Here is a 16589-nt window from a genome sequence, read left to right on the forward strand (position 1 = left end):
CACTGAATCTAATACAAAATGTGTGACACTGAATCTAATAAAAAATGTGACACTGAATCTAATAAAATATGTGACACTGAATCTAATAAAAAATGTGACACTGAATATAAAAAATGTGACACTGAATCTAATAAAATATGTGACACTGAATCTAATAAAAAGTGTGACACTGAATCTAATAAAAAATGTGACACTGAATCTAATAAAAAATGTGACACTGAATCTAATAAAAAATGTGACACTGAATCTAATAAAAAATGTGACACTGAATCTAATAAAAAATGTGACACTGAATATAAAAAATGTGACACTGAATCTAATAAAAAATGTGACACTGAATCTAATAAAAAATGTGTGACACTGAATATAAAAAATGTGACACTGAATCTAATAAAATATGTGACACTGAATCTAATAAAAATATGTGACACTGAATCTAATAAAAAATGTGACACTGAATCTAATAAAATATGTGACACTGAATCTAATAAAAAATGTGACACTGAATCTAATAAAAAATGTGACACTGAATATAAAAAATGTGACACTGAATCTAATAAAAAATGTGACACTGAATCTAATAAAAAATGTGTGACACTGAATCTAATAAAATATGTGACACTGAATCTAATAAAAAATGTGACACTGAATCTAATAAAAAATGTGTGGCACTGAATCTAATAAAAAATGTGACACTGAATCTAATAAAAAATGTGACACTGAATATAAAAAATGTGACACTGAATATAAAAAGTGTGACACTGAATCTAATAAAAAATGTGTGACACTGAATCTAATAAAAAATGTGACACTGAATATAAAAAATGTGACACTGAATTTAATAAAAAATGTGACACTGAATATAAAAAATGTGACACTGAATCTAATAAAAAATGTGACACTGAATCTAATAAAAAATGTGTGACACTGAATCTAGTAATTTTGGAATAATGTTTTTTTATGTTTTAAGTTGTTTATTTCTTCAAATATTTATTCATAGTGTTTGGTTTGCTTGTTTTGTTTTACCACCTATCAACCCTTTTGGTGATTGACGCAACAGCAAAGACGTCACTTTTTTTCACATTCTTTTCCTCCTTCGCTGTGCGGGTTCGAGCCTGCCTCCTACCACTTCTTTTTTTACTCAACACACACCTTCAAACACCCGGGCAACGCCAGGTATCAAGGCTAGTCTTGAATAAGAAGTGACGCTTATTGAGGAAATATGTGGCAATAAATATCCAATGGTAATACAGTGGTTTCGAATATATATATATCTATATATTACAGATACTTACGTAGATCGAAACATTCATAGCAGAATGAACTGGCTTGCCGTTTTCATTTAGACTGAGCACTCGGATATGAACTGAAATATTAAACAGCAGTTCATTATTTATTTGCATAGAAAATAATTCAAAACCTAACAACAACAACAACAACATAATAATAATAATAACAACGATGCTGCTGCTGCTGCTGCTGCTGCTGATGATGATGATGATGATGATGATGATGATGCACAATGCGCCGAAGGATGTTACAAGCTGTCTCTACACAAAAAGGAGAAAAGGTGACACACATAAGTATAACTGTAACATAGCGTGGATGCTCATATGTAAATGCATGCAAAATGACATCACCAGGAAAGAAAAAAAGACAATCAAAAAAGGGAAAGAGAAGGATCATGTGAGAGACTTAGATAACGTTCGTGATCACTTGCAAGGCGTGAAGGATGCTCGAGAAGACAATCACATGAGGGACATCACAGTGGTAAATAGAGTATGAAGGAATAAATGTCATTGCTACAAAGAACAAGCGAGTTAGAGTTATTTCCTATTCTTTGCTTGATCTCATTTGCGACTGAAACTAGACACAATGTGTGTTGATTCCCGCACAACGTTTCAGCAGAAAACTATGTAAATAACACAAAAAAAAATCAAAAAATGTATAACCCAATAATGTGAACAAACATCTCACTGCACAACTCCCCACTTTGAATACCCTTCTGGATATGGTTCCATATTTACAATAACCCCTTAAGCCTTATTGGCAATGTACTTTGTTTGGAATGAATTAAAGTTAAAAAAAAATGAAAATGGAAGAGAATATCTGAGAACAAAAACTCTTAGAAACAAAATTATACAGCAGAAAACTAATAATAAAAATAAATACTTGAGCAATAATATATTCTTGACATTTCATAAGCTGGATAAAAGAAAAACTCAACCATGTGGACTGAAAGACTAGAAAATTAATGACTATGCACGGTGCACTACATCAGGCAGATGACAAGGATCGTCTCTACATAAAAAGAAGATAAGGGGAAAAAGTCTTGTAAGTTATTAGCAGATTGTGTAGATGAAACAAAAACTAATTCGAAAAATGCATCATACAAAACACAGACTTATCATGACAGCAAGGGACGAAATGAAGAAATGAAAGCAATAGAATTGGAAATAAAAAGGCAAGAAAAGAAAAATATGAAGAGAAGCAGTTCCATAAACAATTGCTGGGAAAGCAGAATCCCGAAAGAGAGTTTCAAAGTCTAGAACTTCTGGGGAAAAAAACTATTGGAGTAGAAGGCTTTCTTTTCTTTTTTCATAGTTACAGACAGAGAAGAAAGGAGTTAAAGGTCAAATTTTTACATCTGCTACTACTTTTTACTGAGCAACATCAATTATTCTAAAAAGTTAACTAAACATTAAAGCAAATATTAGAGTTATTGTTCATGCAGATGTTAAACCGAAGATAATGATGACGAAAGAAGAAAGCTTAAGTAAGTTGCGTACCCATTTCTCCTGGTTTGTATATTGGTTTGTCGGTCTGAATGAAGGTGCTAACACTGCGCACATGATATGTGAGTCCAATGGAGGCATCAAAATGGGCGTAACCGTCCGACGTGACGAATAAGTAATATTGATCCGGGACAAGATAGTCAGGAATGTACTGGAAAAAGAAAAAGAAAAAGAAAAAGAAAAAGAAAAAAAAGAAATATTTATTATTCAACAATTTTTTTTTTTTTATTACATTTTCACCCCAAACAAGGCACATTGCCACTTTGATGTAGGGGGCTACTATCAGGGACATAAGCTACAGGGTTACTGTGCAGGGAGTTGGGCAGCAAGATGTCGGTTCACATTACACTTGAACTTCTGCATGTCAATACAGTTAGGGAAGCAGGAATCCGGAAAGGAATTCCAAAGTCTAGCTGTTCTGGGGAAGAAACTGCTGGAGTAGAAGGCTCTCTTACATCTAGGGATCTCAACTGTGAAGGGGTGGGATTTTGCTGCTTGCCAGGTTTGTTGGGGGTATTTACGTCGAGGGGGTACAAGTGCTTGCAGTTCGTTGGAGCATTCACCATTAAAGTACTTGTAAAACAGGCAGAGGGATGCTACATTTCCTTGATGGGACAGAGGCTGAAGCTTAGATGACAGTTCAGGACCTATCAGGTTGGCGACTCTCTTTTGAACCTTGTCTAGGAGCGAGAGACTAGTAGCAGATGCACCAGTCCAAATATGACAACAATACTCCATACATGGCCGAATGGTGGCCTTATTGAGGTACAGGATACTTTCGGGCGTTAATAGCTTTCTAGCATGGTAGAGATAACATACCTTCTTCCCAGCGGTCCTGGCAATGCTCTCAATGTAATTGTTCCAACTCATGTTTCCTGTAAACGTTAGGCCAAGGAGTTTAAACGATGCACTTTCAGATAAAGAGTCTTTGACCATTGCTATTGGTGGTAGAGAAGGTTTCTTGTAGTTATTGAAGAAACAAGTTTAGTCTTGGCAGCATTGAATGTGACCATCCATTTTTGTCCCCATTCCACTACAGATTGGAGGTCGCCCTCTAATGTTTCTGCCATTTCTTTAGATATGTGTTCACAAATCACATTAAATTTCCTCACTTACCAACAAGGTTATCCAAAGTTGCCCAGTTGACAACTTCATAAGATTACAAAACAGGAAAAATTATTTTTTGTATTATTTTGATTGTTTGGACTATTGTTCTCTTCTTCTTTTTTTTCACAACGTCTCAGCCGATGTAACCTCCGACCATTTTCTGGTACATTCACACTAAATGTTATTGGTGAATGATGAAAATTGTTTGTTATGGAATTGGAATAAATACATAGAAGATATTGCAAAACTGCTACAAAAATATACATTTCCTCTATTGGGCTAAAAAACTTCCCAAACTGCCAGTATCCCACAATATCTCTATAAAGCCAACATCCGTCAAGATATGCTTGATTTACAAGTACTTCTGCAGAATGTGTTCCAATGAACTTTATGCACTTGTATCTTCTCAACACGAATACCCCCGATAAACCCTACTAGCGGCAAAATCCCAACCATTCACTTGAAAGGTGCGTAGGTGCCAGAAAACATTCTATTCTAATAGTTTATTTCCTCAAACGTTTATACTTTGGAATTCCTTTTGTGCTCCCTGTTTCTCTGATTGTACTTGCAGATATTTAAATGTAATGTGAACAAACATTTAGCTGTTTAATTCATCACTTAGGATGCCCCTATAAATATTGTCCCTAATCAAGTAGTCCCTTATGTCTACGTGGCATTGTGCTTTGTCAGGAGTGAATAAAATTTTGAAAAATCAATTTAAAAAAATCAATAATGATGGCAACATCCACCGAATATAAGTTTTCCGGAATAACCAATCAATCAATCAATCAATCAATCAATCAGTAATATTAAATTCTGTTTCCAATGAGCCCTTAAGCTAATGATGCTAATTTTTTAGCTGTTGTGTCATGAACTTTTGTGATTTTACCTTTAACAACAATCTGCACAATGCATGCGTGACAACTAAACTTGGGGGAAATCAAAAAAGAAACTAAACAAAAAATCAACTCACCATGTAAAAAACAGCAGTGGAATCTGCAATAAAAATGTTAAAAAATCAATCTTGGCACAAACATTTTATTACATAAAGATACACGCACGCACACGCACACACACATATACATATCTATCTGCCTACCTCTACCTCTCTCTCTTTCTCTCTCTCTCTCTCTCTCTCTCTCTATATATATATATATATATATATATATATATATATATATTTAAAAGAGTGTAGCCATCAACAATTGTGTTTTTTTTTTTAAAGGTTTTCATCATATTTTTATTTAAAAATATTTTTATAACGCGTTTCGAGCTTAGGGTGTGCTCTCTTCAGATATTTTCGTAAAAAGTTTTTCTTTAAAATGGGAGTTTGTAGAATTGCCTCCGCTGATATTAAATATGTTTTTCAGAGTGATGCGATGCGTGTGTTCAGTGTTCAGACATTCTGTCGCCAACTGTAAGTGTTCACAGCGTCCGGTCAAAGTTAGTTTCAAAGAGTGTTTTTTAGTCCATATGGTGAAGGTTTTTATGGCTTTTTTAGGGTTCCTTTTAAAGACTTTCTTTCCCCATGTATAGCATACACTCACACACAATCACATACGCATACATATACATTCATGTACATGTACACATGCACCCGCACACGTACGCAGGCACACACACATACACACACGTACATACATAGAAATATGTGTAGGAGCATACATATATACACATATACATACCCACCTACACACTCACACACGTACTCGCATACATCCACCGCTAACAATTATTTTTATTTTTTATTTTTTTATTTTATATATATATATATATATATACTTTTTTTTTTTTCAACCAAAACACGCATGTATATATGCGCTTAATCATTCAGACATACGTACACGCACCCACACACACACAAGTAAGATGGAGAATAGGTAGAAGATATATATACACACACATACACGCACATACACACATATATGTACACACATATATGTGTATGTGCACATACACTCACAAACATCCACATACTATGTAGGCACACACACATACACACACACATGCACACACACAGACATATGCAGGGGCTCACATATACGCGTATATCCATATCCACACGAACACATTTACCCACTCATACATGTGCATACATATGCATATATATATACATACACACACATACATACGGATGTGTATACACTCATCCACCCATATATATATATGGGCACATGCACTCACAATCACACACACACATACATGTTAATACATTCCACCTTATGTATATATTGGTTGAAGTTTCCTTTCCAATCCAAGCACATATGCATACATGGATTCGGTCACCCAAACATAAGTGCACGTATACATACAAACAAGATGCAGCATAGATAACAGATGATATATAATTATACACACACGCATACACAATCATATGTGCACACCCACGCACACACACATATACACACGCACACACGCGCGCACATACACATACATACGTTTAATTTCTAGTTGTTTGTTTAGTTAAGAGAAATGGTACTGTACTGGGTATGGGCGCGCGCACCCGCGAAAGTGTGCGTGTGCCTTATTGTGCTTTTTTGTTGTTTTGTGTGTGAGGGTGCACACCTACCCAAGCATGCATGCGTGTAAGTGTATTTTGTGTTTTGCCTATTTATGTGTATAATTATGGAGAGATGTTTAAGGCGAGGTTAAACTTTGCTATGAAATTTTTTTCTTGTGTTAGCAAGTAGAAGTAGTTGTCAGTTTGGAAGATGGGCATTATCTCGAATCTGCCTCCACTGCATGTGTGTATATGTTGTGATACATGTAGGTGTCTATTTTCCGCGATTTTGATGTTGGATCGGTGTAGGGCTACTCTATTACTAAGGTTTTTTGTAGCGCCTATGTAGGATTTATCGCATGCTGGACATTTTATTACATAGATTACGTTTTTTGAAGTGCAATCTAGGTTTTTTTTTTAATTTTGAATGTTTGTATGGGGTTCGTAAATGTGTATGTGTTTCCCTCTAATATTATGTTGCAGACTCCACATCGTTGTTTGTTGCATTTTGTGACTCCTTTTGTTGCGTCTTGATTGAGTTTGGATGAGGTAAGAATGCGTTTTAGGTTTTTGGGTTGGCGTTTGCTTTTTATTATTTTTGTTGTTTTAAGGAAATTGTTTAGTTTGCTGTTTTGGTTAAGTAGGACGAGGTTTTTCGTTATCTCTGTGAAAAGTTCAGGGTTGTTTGTGTTGTATGTGGAGACGTATGTTAGGATTTGTTCTTTGTTTCGTTCTTTAGGGGTTCTCAAGTCTTCTACTGGTATATTTGTCGCAAGTTGGATCCCTTTGTCTATAAGTTGTGATGGGTATTTTCTTTTTCTTAAATTTATTCGTAGTTCCTTGAGTCGGATTTTTCGAAGGTTATTGTCCGTGATTATGGTGCAGATTCTACGTGCTAGGGTGTAGGGAATTGATTTTATGCAGCTTTTAGGGTGGTGACTTTTAAAGTGTAGGTATTGTTGGGTGTCTGTAGGTTTGCGGTAAATGTCTGTGATAATGTTATTGTCTTTAATCTTTATCAGTATGTCTAGGAAAGGTAATTCTGTATGTTTGAGAATTAGTTAAAAATAATATTCATTATGAATCAAGTGGTCAATATTAGGTAAAGTTAAATAAAAAGTAAAGCAAGAGGAAAAATGTAATCTATGCACTTTGGAATCTCTCCATTCTTTAACGAAAATTTGCTTAATGAAAAGCAAGAATTCATACAAAATTGTCTCCATAGAAAAAGATATATGCTAGCCTATTTAAAACCCATATAAATAATAGTATGGCAATTAAAGCTAAAATTACCATGTATCTTGTGGGCTTGTGGAATGGGAAAATATATCTTCTTAATGTTTTAGTATTTTAAGAAAATTACAATAATTTAAATTTTTTAGGGTCAAATAGGTTTTTCTAGTAATCTTAAATGGAAATTAATACAGATATTGTTTGCTACGAATTCGGTAATGTGTGAATCCTAATAAAATTAACTTTCGAGTAATTAAATAGGGTAGATATGAGAATAAATATTAGTTTATGAAATTATTCTCAATAATATTTAGGATACTATTCTCAATATGATAATTATATTTTAGGAATAGTTTAAAAAATTAAATTTTTAAAGAAAATAAATTTTAAATTCACTCAGAGACTAAAGTTTAATTAGTGTAGGCTTCAAGGATTTTGAGTTGATTCTAAATGTAAATTGAGTTTAATATCTATACCTACATAGATATTTGATTATTATTGGTCACTGCGGTTTTATAAGGTTTTTTTTTTTTCAAGGTGGTTTTAGGTTTTTATGGATTTGAAATTTATTTTAAAGTCATTTTTTCATGTTTTCTAAAGATTAAAAATCTTTTAGGTCTTCTGAATGCTAGGCTTTTCAGATTTTAGATTTAAAATAAATAGATAAGATCATGAAAAAATATAAAATAAAGTAAAAATAAAAATAAATAAATAACAAATAATAATAAAAATATATATAAGGAATGCCCTCTTTTACTTCCGGAATCTAAAAAATATATTAAATTCCATCTGTGTCTGATTTACAAACTGGATATCTATTACTTTGCTGGTCAGCGTTTGAACCTGCCAGGCATAGCCTGCATGAGTCCTTGCCTTTGCATAACTTTTACCACTTTGATGCCATTCCCTCATATGGTTGCTACATTGGGGCTTCAGAAAATAAAACCCATGTAAGTTTACTTGTACGTATTCATCGCAGATCTCTCTCTAGCTGTTTAGTCAATCAATACATGTTTTTATTGATTATATTAGGTCGATTAATGTACTTTGGTAGTAACTGAGTCTAGGAGTTTTCACCCTCTTAGTGTAAAATATTTTTATATCCTTATTAAACTGTCTCTGTGAGAATAAATACACACACATATATATGTGACAAATTATACCGATATATTTTACTTTTTTTATAATTTTATTTATTAGGTAATGCTCCACACCAAATGTTGAGCATTTTACATCTTGCAAGTCTTAATTCATAGAATCCTTCAAATGTTTTTTAATCTCTGATCATATATATATATATATATATATATATATATATATATATATATATATATATATATATATATATATATATATATGATTACTTAATTTAATCACATAAATTAATATACAAAAGTATAAATTTATGTGTAAACTTTAAGTATTTACTTCAACAGTGCTCAATACGTAGGTAGAGCTAGGTAGTAAGTTATAAGCTTAATTGCCATATATATTTTATAACTGACTATATATATATATATTTATATATATATATATATTTATAGTCATCCACATACAGTACTGTTTCGCTGTTTCACAGCTCATCAGTGCGGCTAGACAGGCAACTGCCTCAAGCCAGGATTGAAACCCGACCGTTTGTACGGCAGTCAAGGCTCCTAACCATTACGCTATTGGCGGCTGCTTGAACGAGTAGTGAGTTATTTGACAATGTTTTGATATCGTCCGAAATACCTCCGCTCGATTTGTTTACACAAAGAGCGTCGCTTATATGCTAATGGTAATTCGTGTTTCACTTCTCAATATGCTCAACTCAAGGTGAGGAGCACTATAGTCATCCACATACAGTACTGTTTCGCTGTTTCACAGCTCATCAAATAAATATGAACAATTAATTTTATATCTACACTGGTGTTTGATGATTATGCAATCATCAATGTAGGAAGTAACTATTACTGCTGGTTGGGAGATTCGAACCCCATCACAAAGCCATCATTTGTAAGCTAAGATCTTACCTCAAGGCAACCCGCAATTAACACAAGAACTGAAGAAAATTAAGTCCCTATAAATGCCATGTCGGTGGCCATTCATAGTCAGAAATATTTACAGAATGTAATTAATGACTATATATATATATATCTATATATATATATATATATATATGTACATTGTAATTAATGACTAGATATATATATATATATATATATATATATATATATCTGTATGTCAAATGTAATTAATGACTATATATATATATATGTATATAAAATGTAATTAACGATTATATATATATATGTATGTAAAATGTAATTAATGACTATATATATATGTGCATGTCAAATGATTATATATATATATATATATATATATATATATATATATATATGAATGTCAAATGTAATTAATGACTAGATACATATGTATGTAAAATGCATCTTATAATTATAACATCTCAACATGAAATGGTGACCACATGTTTAAAAAGAAACCAATCATAGAAAAAAACGAATATCAAATGTCCTAATTGTTTTTACTTACAAGAATCCATTGTTCCGCTGACTTCCACTTCCGTTCTATTGGAGCTGTTTCGAATCATTGCTCGCACAAAACTCTGTGTGTTTGCATCGCCTAGCAATGTCACGCTAACGTTAAATGGTTTTCCAGGCATTACTATATCCGGGGCATAAATCACATAATGTGGTCTGAAACGTAAAAAATGAAAATCATTAAATTAATATATTATCATGTTTTGATTATTTGCAAAAAAACAAAAAAACAAAAGAAAACTATGCGATCATTATAGCTGCATATGCAACACGATTAAAGATCTTATTGTTTTTTTAATACAAAGTTGTTGATGAAAGAGCTATAATCTAATTCATCGCTTCATAACTTGTTGGGGCATTAGTTATTTCCTTTAACAAAGATTGATACCAACTACTTTTGTTTCATAAAAAATAACAAATTCATATTTCAAGTTACTTAATCATAATATATGCTTACTTATGATATATCAATTGATCCGAATTTCGTATTTATTTGATCATTATAAAGACAATTCTCTGTATATTATTATATTGTACCTAATATATAGTAGTGACTTCAAAAGTTTAAAAAATTACTTGTGTGCCAGCATCTAGAATCGAAAACAAAACTGTAGCTTTCCAGAGATATTCGTTAACACCTTAGCTAAGGTCATATGTATATCAAAACTTAAAAAAAATTAACGTAGTTAAAGGTATAAATGTATATTGGAGCATGCATAGAAGATATACGTTTAGTCAACTTACAAATTCCATTTTTTTTTTCAATTTTGACCCTTTAGTGGCTATTTTACCGGCTAAACAAGTACAATTATTTCTACTGGCGCGAATTCCCCACACATCAAGTTTCAAGTCAGTAAACCAAAAAATGCCAGTATAGTTTTGTGGAGACCATTTCGTAGACAGACAAAATCATGTATATATATATATATATATATATATATATATATATACATAGTCTTTGAAGTTTTTAACCTTAAAGTTTATATATATATATATATATATATATATATATATATATATATATATATATATATATATATATAAAGCTGAACGTCTGTGTGTGTGTCTGGTCACGAATAGGCTCCTAATTGACTATTATAGAAAACTGATCACATATAATGATAGAAGACGTGTCGAGACACAGGAATGGGTATGTTTGATCTGGCATAATGATAATTCATTAAAATTGTGGGGTCTGCGTACGCGCCTGGTCCACAAAGTATGAAAATAAAAAATTTAAAAATTAAAAAAAAAACGTTTACAAGTGTTTTTTATATAGATGTACATGATAATACTTTGATAAGTATGTTTTAACTTACATAGGGATGGTATAATAAAATTGTGGGATCTGCGTTCGCGCCTGGCCCTCATAGAATGGAAATAAGCACAAACTTTAATAAAGACTTTTCATATCTATCTGCGTAAGTATACTTTGATAATTATGTTTCAGTTTGAAGAAATATGGTATAATAAAATTATAGGGTGTTCGGTCGTGCCTGACCTCCTTAGAATGTAAATATGTCACAAAGTTTAACAAGGTTTTTTAATATAGATCCACAGAATATTGTAATAAGCGTTTCAGTGTGAACAGGTATGGTATAATAAATTATGGGGTTTATCTATTTCATTTTTACTTTCATCATATTTTGCTTTGGTTTTGATACCCCCAAATTCGAAGCTATCTCTTTACAACCCTTCCTTTTCATAAACTATCATACTTTCATAAATCAGAGTCTATTTTCTGTAGGCTGTTTTTGAACCCAGTCAACGACAGGTACTTTTTCTAGTATATATATATATATATATATATATATATATATATATATAAATGGAGGGTTTAAAGAAAGAAAAAAAGATCAATTCTATAAGAGGAAATTATTGGAATAAGGCAAAGCTCAACAAATTGTATTGGAGCTTAAATAGAAATCAATAAAGAAAGAAAATGATAAAACTATATATCAAGATTACCAACATCATCAACCGAGGACTAACATATTTACACTGCAGACATGAGAATCTTGGAACAAAAAACGACATCGTGAAGTTAATTGCCTTTCCAACCTCTCTTCTCCCAAAATAGTGAGGTAATCTCCTTTAATTTAATATTCTAAAGAATTGCAAATTCTCCACCATCCCCAGCACACGTTTCCTTGAATCACCATCTAAAAGAGGAACTTCTATTTATTTGTTTTTTTTTATAAAATATTTCGATAACCTTTAGCACTTAACAAGGACCCCCAAAAAAGTTTTTCAAAACATCTCCACCCTTTACCCCCAAGAACTTTCTCCTAGTGTATATTTTTCTATTGTCGTATTTTCATTTTATTTGCTTTTCTTTCTTTTGGCTTTTCAGACCTTTTTATTTTTTCTATCCATTTTTATTCCTCTATTTTTAATAACTTTGTATCTCTTATAACTTTTATTATCTATTATCACTATATAATCCTTACATTTTTATATCCTTTCATGCCATACTCCTTTGTATCTTTATCCAGTCAGTAGTGGAATGGGGACAAAAATGGTCAGATTCAATGCTACCAAGACTAAGCTTGTTTCCTTTAATAACTACAAGAAACCTGCTCAACCACTAATAGCCATGGCTAAGATACATTACCTGAAAGTACTTTGCTCAAACTCCTCGGCTTAACATTCATGGGGAACATGAATTGGAACAGATACATTAAGGCTGCAAAGAAGGTGGGCTCTCTCTACCATGCTAGAAAGTTACTTACGTCTAAGAGTATATACTGTACCTCTACAAGGCCACCATTCGCCCATGTATGGAGTATTGTTGCCACATTTGGGCCGGTGTATCTGCTACTAGTCTCCCCCTTTTAAAGAGAATTCAAAAGGGAATCGCTAACCTAATAGGTCATGGACTATCAACTAGGTTTCAGCCAATATCCCATCGATGAAATGCTGCATCCCTCCGCCTGTTTTGTTGGTGCAAAAATAATGTCGGTTTTTGACGTTCAACTTCAAAAGATCATAACTCCTTTCATAATAAACTTTATTAATCGAAATAAGAACTATTAGAATCGACACATTGTTGCCAACAAGAAACAAGTTTTATCCCATTAGCATAGAAATCCGGAGTTCTGAAAACAATGAAGTCATTGAAGGCCGATTCGACCTCATCTCGGGGTTTGAAGCATTTTTTGCACAGGAAGTTGTTGAGATGCTTGAAAAAGTGATAATCGGCAGTCAAAAGGGTCAGTGAACATGGCAGATGAGGCAGAGTCTCGTAGCCCAATTCGTTCAGCTTCTGCAGGGTCAGTTGAGCAACATGCGGGCGACCGTTGTCATGGAGGAGAATTCATGTCAGGCACATATTTTGGATATTCTGGTGCATTTCGTCAATTTGTCGGCAGTACTTCTCTGCCGTGATCGTTTCGCTCGGATTCAAGAAGTTGTGATGGATGAGACTGGCCGTAGACCACTAAACAGTCACCATAACATTTATTTGGTGCAATTTTAGCTTCGGGAAATGTCATGGAGCTTCTCTGGCATACAACCACTGTGTCAAACATTGCTGGCTCTCATCTTGGATCCACTTCTTACCATATGTCACAATTCGCTCGAGAAATGTTCGTTTTTTGTTGCACAGAAGGAGCAAAATGACGATATTTTTTATCATCGTTCAATTCATGCGACACTCATTTATCCAACTTTTTGACTTCCCTATTTGCTTTAAATGGCAAACGACTGTTGAGTGGTCGACAACAACAGCAACTTCAATTAAGGCTTTCAACTGTTTGTTATAAACCACAGCTGGCCGGCTGCGACTATCTTCACCTCTAAGGCTCTCGTCACCATTGCGAAGTTTCTTGAATCATGGTTATGCCACACGTTTGTTAGTGGTTCCTGGCCCAAACGCATCATTGATATTATTAGCTGTCTCGGCAGTTTTCGGTCTACTTTGATCTGGAACAAGAAAATCATGCAGATTTGTAATTTTGTCCATGCTATCGAAAACTCTGCGAAAAAATGAATGAGGAGATTGAGAACGGTAATAACACGATCCAAATAGAGTGAAAAACGCGCTTCAAAATGATATATAACATGACTATATGAATTAATTCAGAAATCATATATAAAAGAAAATATGTAAGAAAACGATATCGTTTTTGCACCAACCTAATATTTTAATAGTGGATGATCTCACGAACTACACACCCTTGTGCCTCCTCTTTTAGTTGAATAAGCTATAAATTCTTTTGTGCAGGGCGTTTGCTCAGTTGGTAGAGTGCTTGCCTTGCATGCAAGAGGCTCGGGTTTCGAATCTTGAGTTCGGATGTGTCTAACTGATGAGCCCAAATGAGGGCGAAACTCGAGTCTTGGACTTCCGGTTCTTTGACTGTCATGGCTCTTATGGGCTGCGACGTTGTTTGGCTGTGGAATTTATTATATATATATATATATATATATATATATATATATATATCCCTTTATAATTTATGGCCTCACATTTATTATCTTAATATTATTCCTAATAATTTATATTTCCTTTAAGCACTGTTATAATTTCGGATGCACCTTCTAAAATATGCCGATATAACATAAACTTAATTTTATATCAATTTTAAAGACTGGTACCACAGAAGCAGTTTTCCAGCAGTCGGGAAAGCAAGATTCGTTAAGGCATTTATTGTAAAGTTTGGAGAGAAATGGAACAATCTCAGCAGAGCATTTTTTTTATTAGCACAGCCGGGATGAGATCTGGTCCACATGCTTTTGAGGTGTCTAGGTTTTTTATGATACCATGCATCTGAGAAGGGGTGATTTTCAAATCGTCTAGTGTGGCGTCTGTCCGCAAAGGAAAATCGGGGAGGGAGTGGTGTGCTGGGTCCAGTGTAGAGTTTGAGGCAAACCGACTGGCAAGCAGATTAGCCTTGTCGGTTGCCGTGTAAACATCATGATTGTTTGATAGTGCAGGAATCGTTGACTGCCCATTATTTACTACACTGTCGTAGATTTTCGAAAAAGCACGCGTTCTTAATTTCTGTACTTCGATGCGTTTCCTGGTGGTTTCAGTGTAATCTTTCTTAGCTGTCGCTATTTCTTTCTTACAGTTATTTCTGGCTTCTATATACTTCTGTCTGTTTGAACTGGACTTATGTTGCACGTCTGATATTCTGCACAACCACTTGTCCAGCACCCTCACTCCCTCACTCTAACTGAAACTTTTAAATTAAAGCATTTTTCTAAGTTTGGCGTTCGAGGAGGGGAAAAACATGATAAATACAATTTGTTTTGTTTTTTTTTTGAATTAATTTTTGGTAGATCTTTATTATTTTTAGGGGTTCTGCCTTTTTTATTGAAACAAAAGTTGTAATGATTTATTTTTAATTATTTATTTTTTGGGGAGTGGGAGTTTTCTTTCCAGTGCTCAATATCCGGAGAATAGTTTCTTTTCTTTCTATCCCTTTTGCCGAACTATCTGGTGAAGCGAGTATTACGTCCTTCTTTTGGGGGGCGATTACATTTACATGTTTTTATCCGATTTTTTTTTATTTTTGAAATTGTTGTGGGGGTATCCACGTTACCCATGATGAAAATGAATAGTATAGCAGGTATGTTCCAAACGGAACTTCATGTCAACACAGACAACGCCGGTACCGATGCTAGTATATATATATATATATATATATATATATATATATATATATATATATATATATATATATATATAATCCTTACAAATTAAGATAATCACATCACTTAGTGAGTACCTGGTTTCACAATAGGTTTCAGATTTTATTTTAAAAATCCAGGCATTTCCTAAAAGAAAAACATCCTCTTCCTCGGATGCGTCAAATTTAAATATGTCAAAAGCAACAGCAGACACAACTAATCAACATAAGGGAAAATAACCGCTATACTTAATGCAGCAGTCATCGAAAATAATATTAGAATTCATATTAGACGAAACCCTACTGTAAAGCGAACTTAGTTTCTAGCTTTAACGTTATTTTAGCGACGCACGTGTTCTGATGTATTTTTTCCCCTGAAAACGAGGCTAGCATTTTGCGTAGTGTGATATCGTGAATAACGCACATGTGTATCGGAAGAAAGGAAAAGTACAATGGTGCTATAAATATGAATGCCAACGTTGATGAGAACTAGTGTCCGAATAAAAACATATATGAACAATGAATGAACTAATTTGATTTCATTGTTATAAACTTGTGTACATAAATCTGTTTTTATGTGTGGAATGTACGCAACCGTGTAAATTTTATGAGTGATGGATTATTTTGATTCGTTAATATATACACACACACACACACACACACACACACACACACACACACACACACACACACACACACACACACATATATATATATATATATATACTAGCTGTACCCTGTGTAGTTCCATTTTCTTAGCTGATATAGAGATTTCCCG

The 16589-nt window shown here is 33.4% G+C and overlaps 1 protein-coding gene across 1 annotated transcript in view; it reads right to left on the bottom strand.

Moving 5' to 3' along the window:
- Positions 1-16589, bottom strand: part of LOC145288265 (CD109 antigen-like) — a 345184-nt gene that overhangs the window by 165614 nt on the left and 162981 nt on the right. The window contains exons 3-6 of the mRNA XM_080136304.1: positions 10171-10334; positions 4876-4898; positions 2790-2946; positions 1296-1366 (exon numbers count right to left, since the gene is read on the bottom strand). Coding sequence (XP_079992430.1) covers positions 1296-1366; positions 2790-2946; positions 4876-4898; positions 10171-10334 — 415 coding nt within the window. The remainder of the gene's footprint in view (positions 1-1295; positions 1367-2789; positions 2947-4875; positions 4899-10170; positions 10335-16589) is intronic.

Source organism: Euprymna scolopes, chromosome 2 (assembly GCF_053919585.1).
Source record: "Euprymna scolopes isolate OS-2025 chromosome 2, ASM5391958v1, whole genome shotgun sequence".
Classification (NCBI taxonomy): domain Eukaryota; kingdom Metazoa; phylum Mollusca; class Cephalopoda; order Sepiida; family Sepiolidae; genus Euprymna; species Euprymna scolopes.